At 40.9% G+C, this 16641-nt stretch overlaps 2 protein-coding genes across 3 annotated transcripts in view; both read right to left on the bottom strand.

Moving 5' to 3' along the window:
* LOC123979148 (potassium channel subfamily K member 16-like) lies at positions 1-2173 on the bottom strand. The gene is made up of 5 exons (XM_046062910.1): positions 1961-2173; positions 1295-1409; positions 1042-1208; positions 702-870; positions 1-476 (listed from the first exon to the last, which is right to left on the bottom strand). The coding sequence occupies exons 1-5, from the start codon at positions 2171-2173 to the stop codon at positions 268-270; spliced, it is 873 nt and encodes a 290-aa protein (XP_045918866.1). The 3' UTR covers positions 1-267.
* Positions 2174-4688: 2515 nt separating this feature from the next.
* Positions 4689-16641, bottom strand: part of kif6 (kinesin family member 6) — a 60163-nt gene continuing 48210 nt past the window's right edge. For both annotated transcript variants that reach the window (XM_046063347.1, XM_046063346.1), the window contains 8 exons: positions 12026-12076; positions 10973-11060; positions 10696-10831; positions 9482-9570; positions 7373-7432; positions 7180-7281; positions 6386-6501; positions 4689-5363 (listed from right to left, as the gene is read on the bottom strand). In XM_046063347.1, the coding sequence (XP_045919303.1) occupies positions 5350-5363; positions 6386-6501; positions 7180-7281; positions 7373-7432; positions 9482-9570; positions 10696-10831; positions 10973-11060; positions 12026-12076 (656 nt within the window). In that variant the 3' untranslated portion in view covers positions 4689-5349. The remainder of the gene's footprint in view (positions 5364-6385; positions 6502-7179; positions 7282-7372; positions 7433-9481; positions 9571-10695; positions 10832-10972; positions 11061-12025; positions 12077-16641) is intronic.

Raw genomic sequence — 16641 nt, 5'->3', positions numbered from 1 at the left:
GTCAAAACAAAAATCTGCAATGTTTTTCCTACCTATTGTATAACATATTAAAACAATTCTCAACAAGGTGAAACATAAATAGAAAGAAAAACATTTAGAGACGGAATAAATATGATGGGGCAAATATCGTACAAAAAGAGCTTTTGGTAAAAGATGCTGCTGTTTTCTTTCTGCACAATCTGTCATAAAATGTGCATGAAACAATCACACTAAATATATTCTACCTAGTGAATATTACATGCTGATAGTCCCATCTACAGTCCGCTGTCAGATCTTTGACGTATCTTCTAGTGTACTGGATGACACGTCCTCTTCCTCTTCCTGTTTCTTAAAGCCTGGATGAGTCAGGCCAATCACATGTTCCATTAGTCTGGCTCCCATGTTGAGGATAAGAGCAAGCCAAGCCAAGGCAAAGATGATCCATATACCTGCAAGGCTACGGTACAGAGAGAAGTACTCCTTGCCTGGGACAGACCCTACAGGAATCAACATTACCTTGTTAGAACATGCTAGTTTATCCCAGACAGATACATTATGTCAATATGTAGATATGTAAAACAATGATTTTTATAATTTTCTTGCTTTATATATTAGATATTTACAATTAATTGTCTCAAATCATTTAAAACAGCCTTTTTATTGAAGAGGTGACCGCTGTTGTCTTTCCACCACATCAGTGCTTTATTGCTCTCTCCACTCACCCACCACATAATCTCCAAAACCAATGGTGCTGAGGGTAATGAAGGCGAAATAGAAGCCCTCGCCAAACGTCCAGCCTTCCACGTAACTGAACAGCAGAGGAGGGATGACCAAGAACAGCAGGCTGCCTGTGATTAAGAACAAGCTCACTGCCAGAGCCTCTACTGTTTGCTAGGAAACGAACACAGTAAAACTAGATTTAGACATGGCAAAGTGGCAATTACCTTTTCTTGGCATATCTCTGGTCACTATGGGCATCAAAAACAAAAATGGCCATACATCTGTCTAGACACCATGCTGCAGATGCTTTGGTAGCAAATTGTCATCAAAGACCATTAGTACCTTGTGTGGAACAACTGAGACCATTCCCCTCTCCAGTCGGCCCAGGTGGATGGTGAGACACTTCCCCAGCTGTTTGAGGAAGGCCAGGTTCAGAGGAATCCCGCACAGTGCGTAAAACACACAAAACACTTGGCCAGACGCAGTGCTGGGGGAGAGGTTGCCGTAGCCTGCGAACAAGATAACGATTTGTTACCATCTTATAAAATCCCAGGGTTTAAAAGGTTTAAAACGCTGAACATGTGAAGATGCTCACCTATAGTTGTGACCACTGTGCCTGCAAAGAAGAAGGAGCTACAGAAATCCCAGTTACTGGGGTTTGTTGAGTTGCCTGAGGGATTCACTCCCTTTTCCCAGGCATCCAAAATCACCTGCAAACACACACAATACAGTTTATTAAAATCCTACAATAAGGTCACTCTCAGCTGCCTTTACATTTGGACATATAACAAGCAAATTGGTAAGCAGTACATGGTAAGCAGATGCTTACCATATATTCTGTAAATCACTTTGGTAATTATTTTGGATCACACTTATTGATTTATCAGGTCAGGTCACTGTAATACCTTTTATTGCTATGTACCGAACCTGATCATAAAATTGATCTTCCATTTTCTCTGTAACTGAGTATTTGATGAGCCCTTTTCATCATCATATTTGCTCAGTGATTAAAAACATATTTGTATATGTACAGACTCGTATTCAACTATTGGCCTTTTGGCAATCATCACTACTTTGATAAAGACAGGCCATGGGTTTTAGCATTTTACCATTTTTAATATTAAAAAGAAGTGACAAATTTGGTCTAATCCAAAATCCAGATAAGGCTTACATTATAAACTGTGAATTTTCTACCGTTACACTTCAAGAACACATGCACAAATTCCACAAAACGCAAAAAGAAAGCCGAAAAAAACCCCACCTGAACAAACTTCTCCAAGGCTGGTCCGTCCAGGCAGGTATAATTAGCCAAGAAATTTAACTTCTCCATTTGGAAGTGGGTTCGGCTGTTGCTCTCAGCCTCTCGCTCCAGTATCTGGAAGATGGTGGCCCCGACCAGCAGGTATGTGAAATGGGCCACAGCCAAGAGTACTGGCCAGCTCACTTTGACCCGGAGCAACTGGAACCTTGCCATCAATCTCCTCCACCACCGAAATGTACACAGACACTGATGCTCAAACTCAGAGAAGAGGTCAATCGCTTCAATAAGTACTAACAATCAGTGTCTTGATGAAATATGCAGGTCTCATGAATAGTTCCCCAAAGAACACCTTCCATTGTTAAGACTGAGGCATTCTTCTCCAAAAGAGGGAATAGGAAATTCTGAGACAAAAATGTATTTAAAACAGACAGCTATATAGAGTGCTCTCAAGGCTCTAATCTAAATCACAGCAACATCAAGGAAGACTGATATCTGGCACAGCTGTAACTTGGAGTGACGGTCTTAACTGAATAATCCTCTGAAGGTAAAACTTCTCCACTCAATGCTCCGATCCTTCAGAGTAACGTAGGTGTTGGGGGCTGATTTATGGGTTGCTTGGGAAACGGTCAAGCTCCTCCTCTCCATTAGCGTGACATCTGGACACACACATACACTTTCAAATGTTTCCACTAATAAGGAAGCGGTGGCAGCATCTTGTCTGCAGAGTAAAAGTTAATATTTGATCTGACTGCTGTTGGTTGTTTGGGCACCCACAATGGTGGAGCGCAGATGCTAGAGCCGTTCGATTCTGCATTGTGCAACCGCAAACTACTGGACTCCTGAATTGACAGACTTTGCTGAAACTGCTGTTGAAATAAGAATTTACTGGGGCCGCAACTTGAGCCATGTCAGAGGAGATGCATTTACTTTAATTAAATATGGACTTGGTCAAAATCTCATCAGTCTACAAGCTAAACTTATCTAACCCATAGAAGTCTGCTGGAACAAACATCAGACATTTTCTAGTCTGATGAAGAGAAAAGAGATGATATGTTTGTCTTGGAGAGCACTGCTTGATTGCGGGCCAAAAAGTGTAATGGAAGAAAAGCACTTTGGAGTAGATGCCAACAACTACAGCTGTATCGTGGAAATGTTCAGTCCTGTTCTGGTAGTTTGGTGTCCCGAAGTCACAGCTTGTCTGAATGAAAAGAACTGTCCAAACTCCCAGTGGGGCAGAGTAACAGTGTAGCAAGAATATGATAAACAGTGGCATTTCTATGATGGCTACATATCTTCATAATTTGATATGTAATACGTCTCGCCAGTGTTGCTAGATTAAACACACCCTCTGGCCATCGGTGAATAAAGTGGGCATGTTTTATTTATATTGACATAATTTTATTTATACATCATGTGAGAAAACAAGCTGGGAGTTCTGCGGCTATTACGGTGTGAGCTTTTGAATACACTTGTAAGAAAGTCACCGTTACGCTCGGCCGAGGAGAAACATGAGCGCAGCACTCTCTGTGACCAGTGCCAAACAGAAGTACTTTCTTCATCAATCAGGGTAAAACAGGCAACAAGGAGAGCATGGTCTCAGCACAGAAAACACCCTGTGATGTTAACCTTTGGCTTACCTAAACAAAACTGAAGAAAAAAAGACACATGATGAGACTGAAAGAAATAAGATATTATGACTTGATCAAAGAATGTCCTTTCTCCAAGGCAACTCTGCCCGGATGCAAATTGCGCAGCTGCTTGTCATCTGTCAAACAAATCAACCCAAAGCCATGCAAACAGGTTGTTCTGATGTTCACAGGTTGTCTTCTGTTTGGATAGGTGTGTAGCGATGGCTCTGAGGAGACCGGATAGATTTGATTTCCAGGGATGACGGATACAGAGAATGCCAGGAGCGCTGTGGCAGTCGGACAATTGACTGTAACTTATTTTGACTTATATTATATACACTGAATTATCAAAGTAAATGATCGTTCAGTTCAATATTCAATGCAAAGAAAATGTTGGCAAACCTATCTGAATATCAAATTCTGTATCTTGAAGCTGTGTACAAACTGGAGACCTGTCTATAGTGCCTTCTGGCCAGTCTGTGCCCAGACCTGTACAATACTTGAAAATAGAGATCATATTTGGAGGAGAGCTTAGAGACACAGTTTACTCCTCCATACCGCCATTGGAATGTAATTAAGGGTGGATTTCCTGTTTACTGGTATTGGTAATGTGGAATAAATTTGACTACTATTGGGCCATTTTCACAGTACTGACGTACAAGTATGATGCAAACCAAAGTCTTGGTCGCCCTTATACATTTCATGGCTGACATATGTAAAGAATCACTTAAGGAAGTAAATTGTACTAGGTAATTTTCCAGTTGAATTCCATAGGAAAATTAGCCACAGCAACCCCATACTTCAATGGCCATTTGCAAGAGAGTAACTGTAAAGGAAGAATTATAAGAAAGAGATTTAGCATTAGGGATGATAAAAGAAAACAACAACTGTGAGTAGCATTCATCAAAACATTCACAAAAAATGTAAAGCCTGTACTGAGTTTAAATCATGTGGCACGAGCTTCCCACAGAATACAGAACAGGCATATACAGTAGGATATAATGAGGGCCCAAACAACTGATGCTATGTGTAACTCACTAACATCTTAGGCTAGTAACGGCAGTACTACAGTAGTAAGTACTTCAGTTAAACACGTTAAGGATTTTGCAATTCTTTTATTTTTTATTCAATATTTTGTGCAGATTTACAACAAAACATTAACACTCTTTAATGTAGTTCAGAAATAAACGTACACTACTGCACATCCTGTCAACTACACCTCTCTGTACAACATTTCACACAAAATGTGTAACACTTTTAGAACAAAATGAAACCAGACAGAAATTCATGTGTGATTTTAAATGTCCAAACTTCCTACGACCATTTAAAAAGTCATGATTCATTACTTTAAACACATACTGGATCCAACTGGTTTCCTATTTTCCGCTCCTTCCACTGATATCTTGAGACAACATTTGTTCAGATCAAATGGCCGGCGCAGGCTGTGATTTATACTGCTGTACAGTATATCACTGGCATAATCTCCAGGAGGTCAACAACTGTGTGTATGCATGTAAAATCAGACAGGATGTGTGGCTTGTGTTTGGCAGAGGGGTCTTTTTTTTTTTTGATAAATCTAATATATTTCAGACCCTGTTAAGATCACTTCTTCACACATCTTCATTGTCAGTCTACCAATACTCAATAATGTTGAATCCACATTTTTAGCATCCTTCTATGGCCTCTCAAACCTGGGGCTTTTACAAGCAGTCAGGTGACGATAACTTCAGGCTTTGCATACTTCATCGGAACTTCATGTTATTACTGAGGTGGGCCTGAAATACATAAAAAAAACACAAGGCAGATTGGACATCCAGTTGAAAGTACAAGAAGAAATAAGCAAGAAAAAAAATGGCCAAAATTATTCCCTTCAGCCATCACATTTTATTATTTTCAGAGTAACAATCCCTGAAATTAAATTACAGTGAACCACCCCATAAACTACTCGAACTCTACCTCCAATAACAGCCTCCACTCTGAAATCGTGCAGTCTGTCTTTTTCCCATCATGCACTAGTGACTTAAAAGCTGTTTTTAGTAGGAGTGTTACCACCATACAGGGATTACCAAACAGCCAAGGAGAGTCTAAACACAGTTGCTATCCAGCTTAGTGGTGGCCAGATAAAGAGGCATGAAATCTTCCTTACCTAGAGTGGGTAAAGAAAAGAAAGGAAAGATAGACAGACAGATGGAAAGAAAGAAAGGGCAAATATCTTCCTCAGCCTTCTGTCTGGTGTCTCTGCTCATTTGGCCATGGTTCTGTCTGTTCACATGACCTTGTTCTGGATATCTAGTGGCAAACCACAAGACAGCCAAGTCCACTTTACTGTCTGCCAAAGTAAGCAGCTACACAAGGGTCAGTGGAGGGGAGAGAGAGCGTGTGTGGAACAGAGAACAGAGAAGAACTGCGTAACAGCAAAATATGAGCTCTGTCAGTGTTTTGCGATACCTGTTTGCGTGAATTATGGGCTCCTGCCCAAAAAAAGCCCTACTCAACACGCACTACTGCTGGAGCAAAGCAAAAGTGAAACTGAAATCATCTTCAGCTTGTAATTGGTGGCTTATCAAGTGTTATATGTTACAGGTCGTTTCTAATATAGAACACATAGAATGTGATGTACACTCATTAAACAACTCTCAAAAGCTGAAAACAAGACATTTATGGTCTCCCGGTATAAACTTTCTTGTCAGGTGAAGTGTTGTAAGTCAGCACACCACCAGAGGGCAGTGTTGAATGCAAAATGCATATTGTGTGAAAGCTTAGCGTGTGTATTATTTCTTGTTTTGTGTGTGAGTACCAGTCCTGTTGAGAAGGTTTTGCCTGGCTCTGACAAAGGCCAGGATGTCGGCATCAGCCTGTTGATCTCCAGTCAGGGATATAGAGGAGGATGAGAGCTTGGTGGTGGAAAGGGCCCTGAAATGGATATGCGTGTCATGTAGTATGTTAATATCAGTATAGATTCTTTAGTTTCTTTAACACAAATAAGCAAATCTTTTAACAATCCCTTACCCTTACTGTTCTAAACACCAGTGCTGTAATATGTTTGAATTGTTTTTGTGCGTACATATAAAAGAATAATATCTCTGTCCTACAAGTGGTTACTGGAGACGGACAAAAGCATAAATGTTATGCATTGGGTGTTTTACTGCGGTTGTAAAAAGGTAGTTTCAGCAGCAGCATTCAAGCGAAACCCCAGGTCTGTACTGTAATACAGTTTGGAGACATTACTTCACAAAGAAATAAAAAGATGGAAAGAAAACAAAGTAAGGCTATAAACTTTACAGGTCCAGGCTAAATGCAGACTATACAGCTACTGTTCTTATGTCGAATACGCCACTCTAGTTTATGTGTTGAAAGGTGTACACGTAGTTGTGAGCATGCACGGTTCTTAAACTAAATTGGATACAAAATTCTCTTTTTATTAATCAATTCTGCAAATCCTAATCCCAGGGTTTCTTTGTGCTTAGTGTCTGATAGAGAAAAGCCTAGAGAGCTACAAATTTGATGGATGTAGGTGCTATAATTACATGAAGAACTAAATCTGTAGTTTTCAAAGGCATTTACAACTTGCCAAACCAGCCTTCCATATACCTCCACTCAGATGGAGCGAAGTCAGTCACCCTCCCATCCTGGGACTTATCTTGCCATGCTGGGACAGCTGTGGAGGGAGGTACGCTCTTGGGGGTGAAGCTTCTGAAATTCAACAGGACAAAGTGTGACGTGCAGTACAATCCAGTAGTACGTTATAGTAAACAAATAAGACATTAAGTGAAGCTAGACAAACCTGAGATCCATGATTGGCCCTGCTGAAGAGTCTCTCACAGTACTGCCCGGACCAGGTGCACTTTATAACAAGTTAGGAGAGCATTTCATAAAGATTGTTACACCATAATACCGCAGGTTATCTGTATCTTCAGCTGCAATACAGCAGAATGTCCAAATGAAACTCAAGTGGTGGGTCTACAGCTGGTTCTCACTGTATCTCACCGGTGTCTGTACCGGTGTCATTCTCTCTGTTTTTCAGTATCATCATATACATTTGCTTATCTCAACCACAAGAGGGCGCAACAATGCAAAACACCCAGGGTCTGTGCAGGGTTCACCAAGCCAAATTTAAAACTTGTTAAAACCTTTTTAATACCACAAAGAATGCAATTTAAGACATGTTATATGATCATACTGGCCAAAGTACGAAAGTATGATGAAAAAGTTCTGTTTAGTTTTTGTCAAAATTGACATTTAGCAATGGTGTTGCCAACTTTGTCAATGAAATGAGGGACAAAAGGTGCTGAGGGAGGCAGTGAGGATATTGTTTTGTGTGAATATACAGCGTATTGTTTGAAGCAATTTGTCATTTGTACATTACTCTCATGCCATGGCAACATATGGAAGGTTTCATTTTAGTTTATTTAGAGCAGGTACCTTTAACACAGTCCTTTAATTGAAGCATTACCTGTTACCTTTACTATTTGTCTAATACAAAACACTTGTGACTCTTGCACTGGTTAGAAAAGGTTATCCCCTTTGTGTACATGTGACAAACTAAAAAGAACATAGCTTCTGTACCTTTACTATTAGTATAACACAAAACATCTGTGATGTGTTTTACTTCCAGTTCATGCTTTGTCAGGGAGTTACTATTTGCTGTTTCATCACTATCTTCATAAAAGTCAAGTAACTATCACCGCACTCCATCAGACACAGAAATATATCTTTTCTGTTTCACTTGTTTGAAGCGTTGGTGGCAACCAAGTAAAAGGTTGCCACCGGCTCACCTTCCGTCGGGGATAAATTAGATCAGTCAGGATATCCCGCTGTGATTGGATGATGACAGGTGTCGGTGACCATTGTCAAGTGTCGTGATCAGCATTGCTGCTGTTGCTGTTGTATCAGTCAGTGGTTAGATCAGCATAGTAGTCAAAAAACTGGACAAGAGACGTCACGTATGGGACAAATTAATTAGGCCTGATATAAGGGACTTCACGGCTAATACGGGACAGTTGGCAACCCTATTTGGCAATAATGTTACAATGAGCTTCCTAGCTACTGTTGTTAGCAGTAGTGACAGCATAAAGGTCTGAAGGGGCTGACTGAAACCCCACAAAAAGAACAGCCTCTCCAGTGAACAAACCACTAACTAACCAACCCTCACTGCCCACAAATGGACAGAAAAAACATTTACATTTTTACTCCCTACAATAGGAAAGAGAAAATATTTCAGACTTTTCTAAATTAAATGACTTGTCATTTTTTTAAGACTTTCTAATACCATCCATGGTCATTTAAGGAAACTGAATTCCATGTTTTTTAAGACTTTTCAAGGCCTGCAGATAGCCTGATGCAGTCAGAGTAGCAAAGATGTGTCTGTGTGTCCACATCCCCACTACTCAGACTGCACTGGACAAATATTGTGCTCAGTGTTTCTGTGAATGGGATACAAAATCTGTGATCAAAACCTTGTCAGAACCAAAGTCATGGCAGACTTGTGGCAGACATGGTATGTGAAATATCACCTGTCTCGCTGCTAAATGTCTAATTATAGTGGGAACCACTTCCCCTGCTAATATCACCATGGTTGCTGATGGGAAAATAATCTAAATGTCATTATCTTTTAATTTTTGTTCCATAGAAACAAGTACTATTTAAGCACAGATGGTGAGAAGGTAAAAATAACCATATCAATGAATTGAGTGCAAGTGAGTCCGTGAGGGGAAGGTGTTTCTCCTTGTAACTTGGTTGGCTTCTGTGTGCAACTAATCGGCTGAGTAGAGACATCTAAATATAATGGCCCACAACTTTTAATAGGTGTACATTTGAATCTGCTGGAGGGATGGAAGGACAGCCAAAAAGCAGTTAGTCAGCTTGTACATAAATCACAGAAAATGTGTCTCACCGAGATCCCAGAGTACCAGGTGAAGACGGCTGCAAGGTTCCACTTGGCGACCCTGTGCGAGATCTGGCTCTGGCCTCTGACTCAGACTCCTAGTCGCAATCATTGAGAAATTACTGTTTTACACTTCTCTGCAAAAACACCATTCCACGCGGATGATGCCGATGACAGTTAAACACAATGTGGCCATATGTAACTTGCAACAGCTAGAGGGAACGGAAGACCTCGGGTACTTAGCTCCATCAAACCTCTTACTCAAACTTTAATCAATAACATGCGTACCATTTTCCAAAAACAGAACAAGACATGGTAGAACAAAGCTGTTGGATATACGTATCCTGGCAAGGAAAATGTCCTGCTTGTCTGTCTGTCAGACTTCCTCTTCTTTCCATTTGTCATTCAGTGATACATTCCCAGACCTTGCTCAGATGTGAGTGAGACTGTTCTCCATTCATAAGATCAAAACCAAAGAGGAGAAGCCAGCGGTGTCTGCTGGTCAGATGTCACTGCTTAACATTTTCTCTAAAATGTGCACAGCAGCCGTCAAGGCCAAGTGTGTAAGTGTGAGACCAGAGACTTCTAGTTCTACAACAGTGTTATTCATAATTTAGGAGTTTTCAACTGATCTTTCTCTTCTTTTAAGTATTTAAGCATCAGCACAAACTTATTATTTAGGACTGAACTAAACACTGACTCACTTCTTATCCTCCCCTGTGTTCCTGAGAAACCTCACAAACATGTTGTGCTTGTTAAGACTCTACTTTACGACTATGTACTGATGCCGGTGCTGTCTTTCCTCTAAGCTGCTCTCCAGGCCCTTGTTTGGGGCGCATGGAATTCTGTAAAAATGTGTTTCTGTCTTGTCCACTCCTACATATCTACCCACCAGGGCCCATTCAGCATGATGCTGAACAGAGGCTGCAAGGGTCACACTGGTGCCATAAAGGCCTGCGAACATATGCACAGACACATCAACACACACACACATCAACACACACACACACACACACACACACACACACACACACACACACCAATATGTCCATAGAGGCCAATATTCAGAAAACAAAAAAGAAAACATCCATAACTATAGAGACAAAAAATCAACAGACAAGCCTTCCATCCTAATGTCAGAAACATATCTTTCACACACTAGCTTTCAGAAGCTTTATGTGGTGTTGTCACATAGATAGGTAGAGAAAGCTAAGGTCAGTCACCTGCACACTGGAAGCCTCCTGGCTCCACCACTTATGGAAGTCCTTCTGGAGCTTGACCTTTGCCCTCTCCAACAACAGCTGTAAGTGCTCAATCTCTGTCCTCAATGCTTTTAGACGCCCAATGGTGCTCTTGTAACTGAGGGGGGATATTAGCAGTACCAAATTCATCTTTTGTCAGCCTAACACAGCATCTGCTGTGTCTAATCAATCAGAGCAGGGTCTTAGGAGAAAGTATGAAAATATTTAGTATGGTAATGCATTAAAATACTACACTCACGCCTGTTTTTCTTGCTCAATGTGTTTGCACAGGTTTTCTTCCACTGGATCGACCCTCTCCTCAACCTCCGTATGATTCCACATTACACCTGAAGTAGAAACAGACAGGCAGAAGCCATGGCAAACGTTTTAGAGACAGATACTAATGAGGACATACTGTAGGCAGAATTACAAATACAATCACAATGTGTTCTTTTATTTTGTTTCAAGTCAAGAAGCTAGTAAGTGCGTGTTGTATACATGTAAGTGCATTTCCTTGAAAGCCAACGCTTTAAATATTGGCCCTGGATAATAGAAGCCAGGCTGCTGTGAAGTGTTCTCTGATGCTGGACTCAAAATAACAAGAAAAGCCTTTGGCGTCTGAATTGAAGGGGAGATGTTTGTGTGCTTTACAACCAGATATCCTCATCAAAGCATTTATATCCCTGATCAAAACCGTCAGAAAACAGTAAATGAAGGAGTCTTAGAGTTGTGACGCCCAGTTTTTGGTCACTAAGCTTTCAGTCAGTGAGGTCTACAGCAAAGGCTTTGAAGTGGGCACTGCTGCACATACAGTGCAAGAGCACCCACAACCCCTTCTGAAAGGAGTTCAATATCAAGATGATTACAGTTGGGGTAAGAGAGGGAGACCTAGCAAGAGACAGCTAAACTGTCAAAGTATCCAACTGAAAAAAATCCCACTCCCTCCCTTCAGGCCTCCCACCAAAGCCAATGCCCCAAAACACATGTTCATGCGAAGTGAGTGTGCGCAGGTAGGGAGGTTCTGTTGTCACTAGGTAGGCCAGTCTGAATTAAATGATTGGCCGTGCTTATTGCAGTCATGTGACAGTCACAGATGCCGGGCTTTGTCCTTGTTTGTGTCAGGGCATTAGATTTATTGGTTGCCTACCACAGATTTAACAGAGTTTTCATTTGTGACAACTTTGTTCATCATTTCTATTGATACTTGGGAGGCTGTTGGTGTAGGTACATGGAGTTGGATATTATGCTACTCTTCTATAGACACATGGTTAAAATTCTGCTGTGGAAATATCCACTCTCTGTTTGATCTTACCATGAGCAGCCCTCTGCCTCCTCTGCATCTCTAACTGCTTCTTCAACTCATCTGAGAAAAAGAGAAAAGAAATTAGTTTCCAGTGTGCAGTAGAATCAAAAAGGCCCAGCAGAGGATGTACTTCCTGTGCCAGCTCAGGAAGTTCCAGTCCGTTCTCTGCACGTCTATCAATGTCTGGTTTGGATCAGACACCAAACAGGACAGAAACAGACTACAACGGACCGTCAGGACTGTAGAATAAATCATTATTGCCAACCTGCCCTGCATTCAAGACTTGTATATTGTACAAGAGTCAGGAAATGGGCAGGAAACTTCACTGCAGACTCATCGCGCCCTGGAGACAACCTGTTCCAACTTCTCCCCTCTGGTAGGCGTTACAAAGCACTGTATGCCAAAAGAACCAGACACAAGAACAGTTTCTTCCCATTGGCCATCACTTTGATGAATAGTCAGAAACAATCCCTGTGCAATAACACTGTAATACTACAACATCCACTGTACCCACAAATTATAAATTATATATGTTTTTAAAAAGTACATTTCATGATTATCAATATAAATATAAGCAATTTTATTTAATGTATATTGTATACATGCATCTTTTGTCATATTCACCTACATGTATATAAAGTAGTAAAGTTACATTAATCTTCCATATTTATTTTAGTACACTTTTTTTTTTTTTAGCATCAGCCATTCATAACATACGAGAGCCATTTAAACATCACCATTTTGTAATTGGTGCACCTATTCCACCTCTCTGAACCCAGTTGCCTACATAAGAACTATTGTATGTAGCAACAGCATTAATCCTCTTGGTTTAGACTGGTTTTAAGTCTATAGTTTGTCAGTTAGCATCAATGACATGTTTTTCAGTGTTGCAGTGGCTGACCTGGGTCAAGATATCTGTGTCTCACCAACACCAAAGGGGAATTTTGGTGATTAAGTTTTGCAATTCAGTAAAGTGAGGGCACTGACAAGAGACAAATTAACAATAGAATGGTCAAAATCTAAGAAACAGAGGTCAAGGCTTTTAGGTTACATCCACGCTATTATGTTTTAAAGTGGAGTTTTAAAATGAAAACAATCTTCGTCCAAGCCAGCATTTTAGCTGCATATCAGAATTGATTAAAATGACTGAAAACGCACATCTAGTGCCCATTTCAATAGCAATGGAGAAGAACCACACCAGAGATTCATTTTTTGAATGGACCGACAATGAGGTGGAACTGTTACTGAAAGTAACACTGGAGTTCAAAGCGACAGTGGAGGTGGAAAACAGACTGGGAATCGTCGCAAAGCAAATACGTTGACACGTTTGCAAAATGCAACATATTTAAATAAAAACACCAAAACTAAAACTCAGTAGCATTGAGGTTTTGCTTTGCAAACAGTGGTTCTCAAACTTTTTCACATCAAAGACCCCTAAACTGACACAATTTAGACCACAGACCCCCTATTTGACACGATTTTATCCCAGGTTCGCCAATCTGATTGGATTTGGCTTTTAGATATTTTATTCCAGAAAGTATATGAAATCCATGACCAAAATAGTCATGCATTCAGTCACTATGTTACTTATGGATGGCATTATAATGAAAATAACTGATTCCCCTTTTTGCAGGGGATCCCCTGGGGGTCCCCGGACCCCACTTTGAGAGCCACTGACTTATAAGAGCCATCAGGAATCAGGAAGCCAAATGTAAGCGTCTGCGTCATCGTTTTTAAAGTCCTCTGTTTTCGCCTGTCCGCACTTATACGCTACCCTGGAGTTTTAAAACAAAAACGTGTTCAGTAGCGTTTTCAGACTTCTCCATTTAAGGTCTTCGGAGTCGCCATTTTAGTCTGGACGGCAGGTGCAAACATAGCAAAAGTGCTGTGTTTTAAACATAGACTGTCTATAAAAAGGTTTTAAAAAATGGTCGAGTGGCCCTTTACTGTGGCAACTTGTGGGCAAATGTATGACCTCAGCACACAAGGGATGTTACAGTAAACACATGTATTGTATTGTCTTTTTGAGTCATTACATTTTTGCAGAAAATTATCTTACAGGACAGGACATACTGCTGAGTTATACACTTCCACAGACCTCAGGATTAACTCTCGTGACTCCAGTGTGCCAGGAAGCAACATGAGAGAGGCTTTTTGAGTAACTGCCTCTCTTGTGGCAGTAATACTAAGTTAGCATATGGGTAAGTCATTTGTGTCTGTTCTTCTTGTGTCTGTTTTTGCTGACTCTCTTCCCTTAATTGAAGTAGTTAATTGTCCCATTGAAAATATTGCATTTGTGATGCAATGCTTCAGTGGCAAACGACAACTTCTTACTGTAACAAACTGTAAAGAAAAAATAAACATATTTAAAAAAAAAAAAAAAAAAACTAAACACAAACAGGCCACATTTGAGGCCATTTCTATCGACACTAAATGACCACATTCGGGGATTAATTTACTAGAGAACAAAAGGCGATCTTTTCACAGTGAGATCACAGAAAATGATGGTGAGTTAAGTGAATGACCAGAATAATTAGGAGGCAAACCAAAAGATAAGAGACAGTGACTGGCAGTATCTGATGTGGTGAGTTTCCATTTCAGTCCCGCAGGTCTTTTACACATGTAGACGCTGCTGTGGTGCAGCTCATTCTGTAATATGATCCTGTTGCCAAGGTCCAAGCTCCAAACAAAAAATCCAGATCAAGTATCATTCTGTAAAAATCTGGGTGTGGGGGTGCTACCTTTTCATGCAACAACTCTCCTGCGGATTAGAGCTCTCGATTTGTCAAAGAGAAGATGAAGACACTGAAAGCATTCAAGACAAACGTCTGTACTGCTGAAGTGACCCTGAGTAAAGCTGAGACTCTTATAGAGATCCTGGGATTAATAAATAAAAGTATAACAATATTATTATTACAGACTTCAGGTTGAGATTTACTCGAGCTCTCATTGTTACACGTAAAAATTTGCATTCTGCCCATGCATCTCATCTTTTAAAACTTTTGTTGTAGTATTGAGGGTTTTAGTGGGCGTGTGTGGATGGCGTGAAGCGTTATAAATGACCAGGGGCGGACTGGCCAGGGGTCAGGAGTTTTTATTTTTCAGTTTTATTTTATGATCCCTGACCGCGACGGCCGGCCAGTCTGCTACAGCCACACAACTTGGAACAATCTTCGTTTTTTGCTGAAATCTGATTGGCTCAACAGGGCCGATCAAAGAAGTTTACTTTTCACTTAGAGCGAGTTTAATCTACAAACGTTCGAGGCTGAAGTCAGCGCTGGGTTGTGTGATAGGCTCAACAGAGACGGTAAATGTGGAGAAGAGAATGAAAGAGGAAAAAGAAATGTGTGATGCTGAAAAAATAAGGATGAAGAATAAAAAATGTTGGCATAAGAGCAAGCTAAATGTGCCAAATTAACCGAGGAATCTCTGTATGTCTTTAAGTATATTAGCTGTGGTGGTGATGCGCAGGGACAGGGTGATGATGAGCCCAGTCATGTTGATAAGGAGGGAGAGAAGGGACAGGAAGAGCAGCAGGAGGAGAAGGAAGAGGACAGGGATGAGAAGCAGCAAGAGGAGAAGGTAAATGGAACCAGAAAAAACAGTGAAAGGTACAGAGGCAGTGTGTTTGAAGAATTAGAAAATGGATTATTGTAAGTCATATTTATTACTGAAGTTCTTCCCGTGTATATGTAACTGTACAATCAGTAAAAGCAGAGGGTCCAGCACAGGGGGAGCTGAGCCAGGGAGAGGCCTACTCAGAGATAAAGATGAGGGATTTGATTTTTATGCACATACATACACACTGCTATATTTTACAGGAATGTATTGTAGTTTTTGAGTATATTTAAGTATTTTAGCCCTCTGACTGACTCAGGCTTGCCTGACCTGGTCTTGTTCAGTGCAGAGCTGCCATGCTTATACAAACTGAAGAGGCAGGTGTTATCCTGAAGTTTCTTGAAGGTCTTCAGCATAATCTGATTCACTGTATACAACAAAAACACTAATAGGTATTAAAATAACTGCAAAAACAATGTATGCCCGCCCCCAAAAGGACGCTCGCATTAAAGGTCTCTCCGTCTCAAAGTCCCGGGCTGAATTTCAGTCCCAGTACATCCCTGTAAATGACCCACATATTGAGCCCGTGATGACACTGTTTTTCCCAATGCCTACAGAGTTTTAAGCAGGATTTAGGAAGCCTTCACAAAGCCATGGATTTTCATACAAAGTCAGTAGTTAGGGTAGCTGAAGTGTAAATGAACTGTTATGCCCTGTGGATTTACAGTATCTCACAAAAGTGAGTACACCCCTAAGTGAACATGTACAAATTGGGCCCAAAGTGTCAATATTTTGTGTGGCCACCATTATTTTCCAGCACTGCCTTAACCCTCTTGGGCATGGAGTTCACCAGAGCTTCACAGGTTGCCACTGGAGTCCTCTTCCACTCCTCCATGACAACATCACGGAGCTGGTGGATGTTAGAGACTTTGTGCTCCTCCACCTTCAGTTTGAGGACGCCCCACAGACGCTCAATAGGGTTTAGGTCTGGAGACATGCTTGGCCAGTCCATCACCTTTACCCTCAGCTTCTTTAGCAAAGCAGTGGTCATCCTGGAGGTGTGTTTG

Source organism: Micropterus dolomieu, linkage group LG11, assembly GCF_021292245.1.
Source record: "Micropterus dolomieu isolate WLL.071019.BEF.003 ecotype Adirondacks linkage group LG11, ASM2129224v1, whole genome shotgun sequence".
NCBI classification, from domain to species: domain Eukaryota; kingdom Metazoa; phylum Chordata; class Actinopteri; order Centrarchiformes; family Centrarchidae; genus Micropterus; species Micropterus dolomieu.
The sequence above is the reverse complement of the archived record's forward strand: the minus strand, read 5'-3'. Positions and strand labels throughout refer to the sequence as shown.

Excerpts from the sequence above, each read along its gene's own strand:
- LOC123979148 (XM_046062910.1), bottom strand. The coding sequence starts at position 2,173 with ATGGCAAGGTTCCAGTTGCTCCGGGTCAAAGTGAGCTGGCCAGTACTC. Across the intron at positions 1,209-1,294 it reads CACAGTGGTCACAACTATAG|GCTACGGCAACCTCTCCCCC; the intron begins GTGAGCATCTTC and ends TCTTGTTCGCAG. Across the intron at positions 871-1,041 it reads TCTCAGTTGTTCCACACAAG|CAAACAGTAGAGGCTCTGGC; the intron begins GTACTAATGGTC and ends TTCGTTTCCTAG.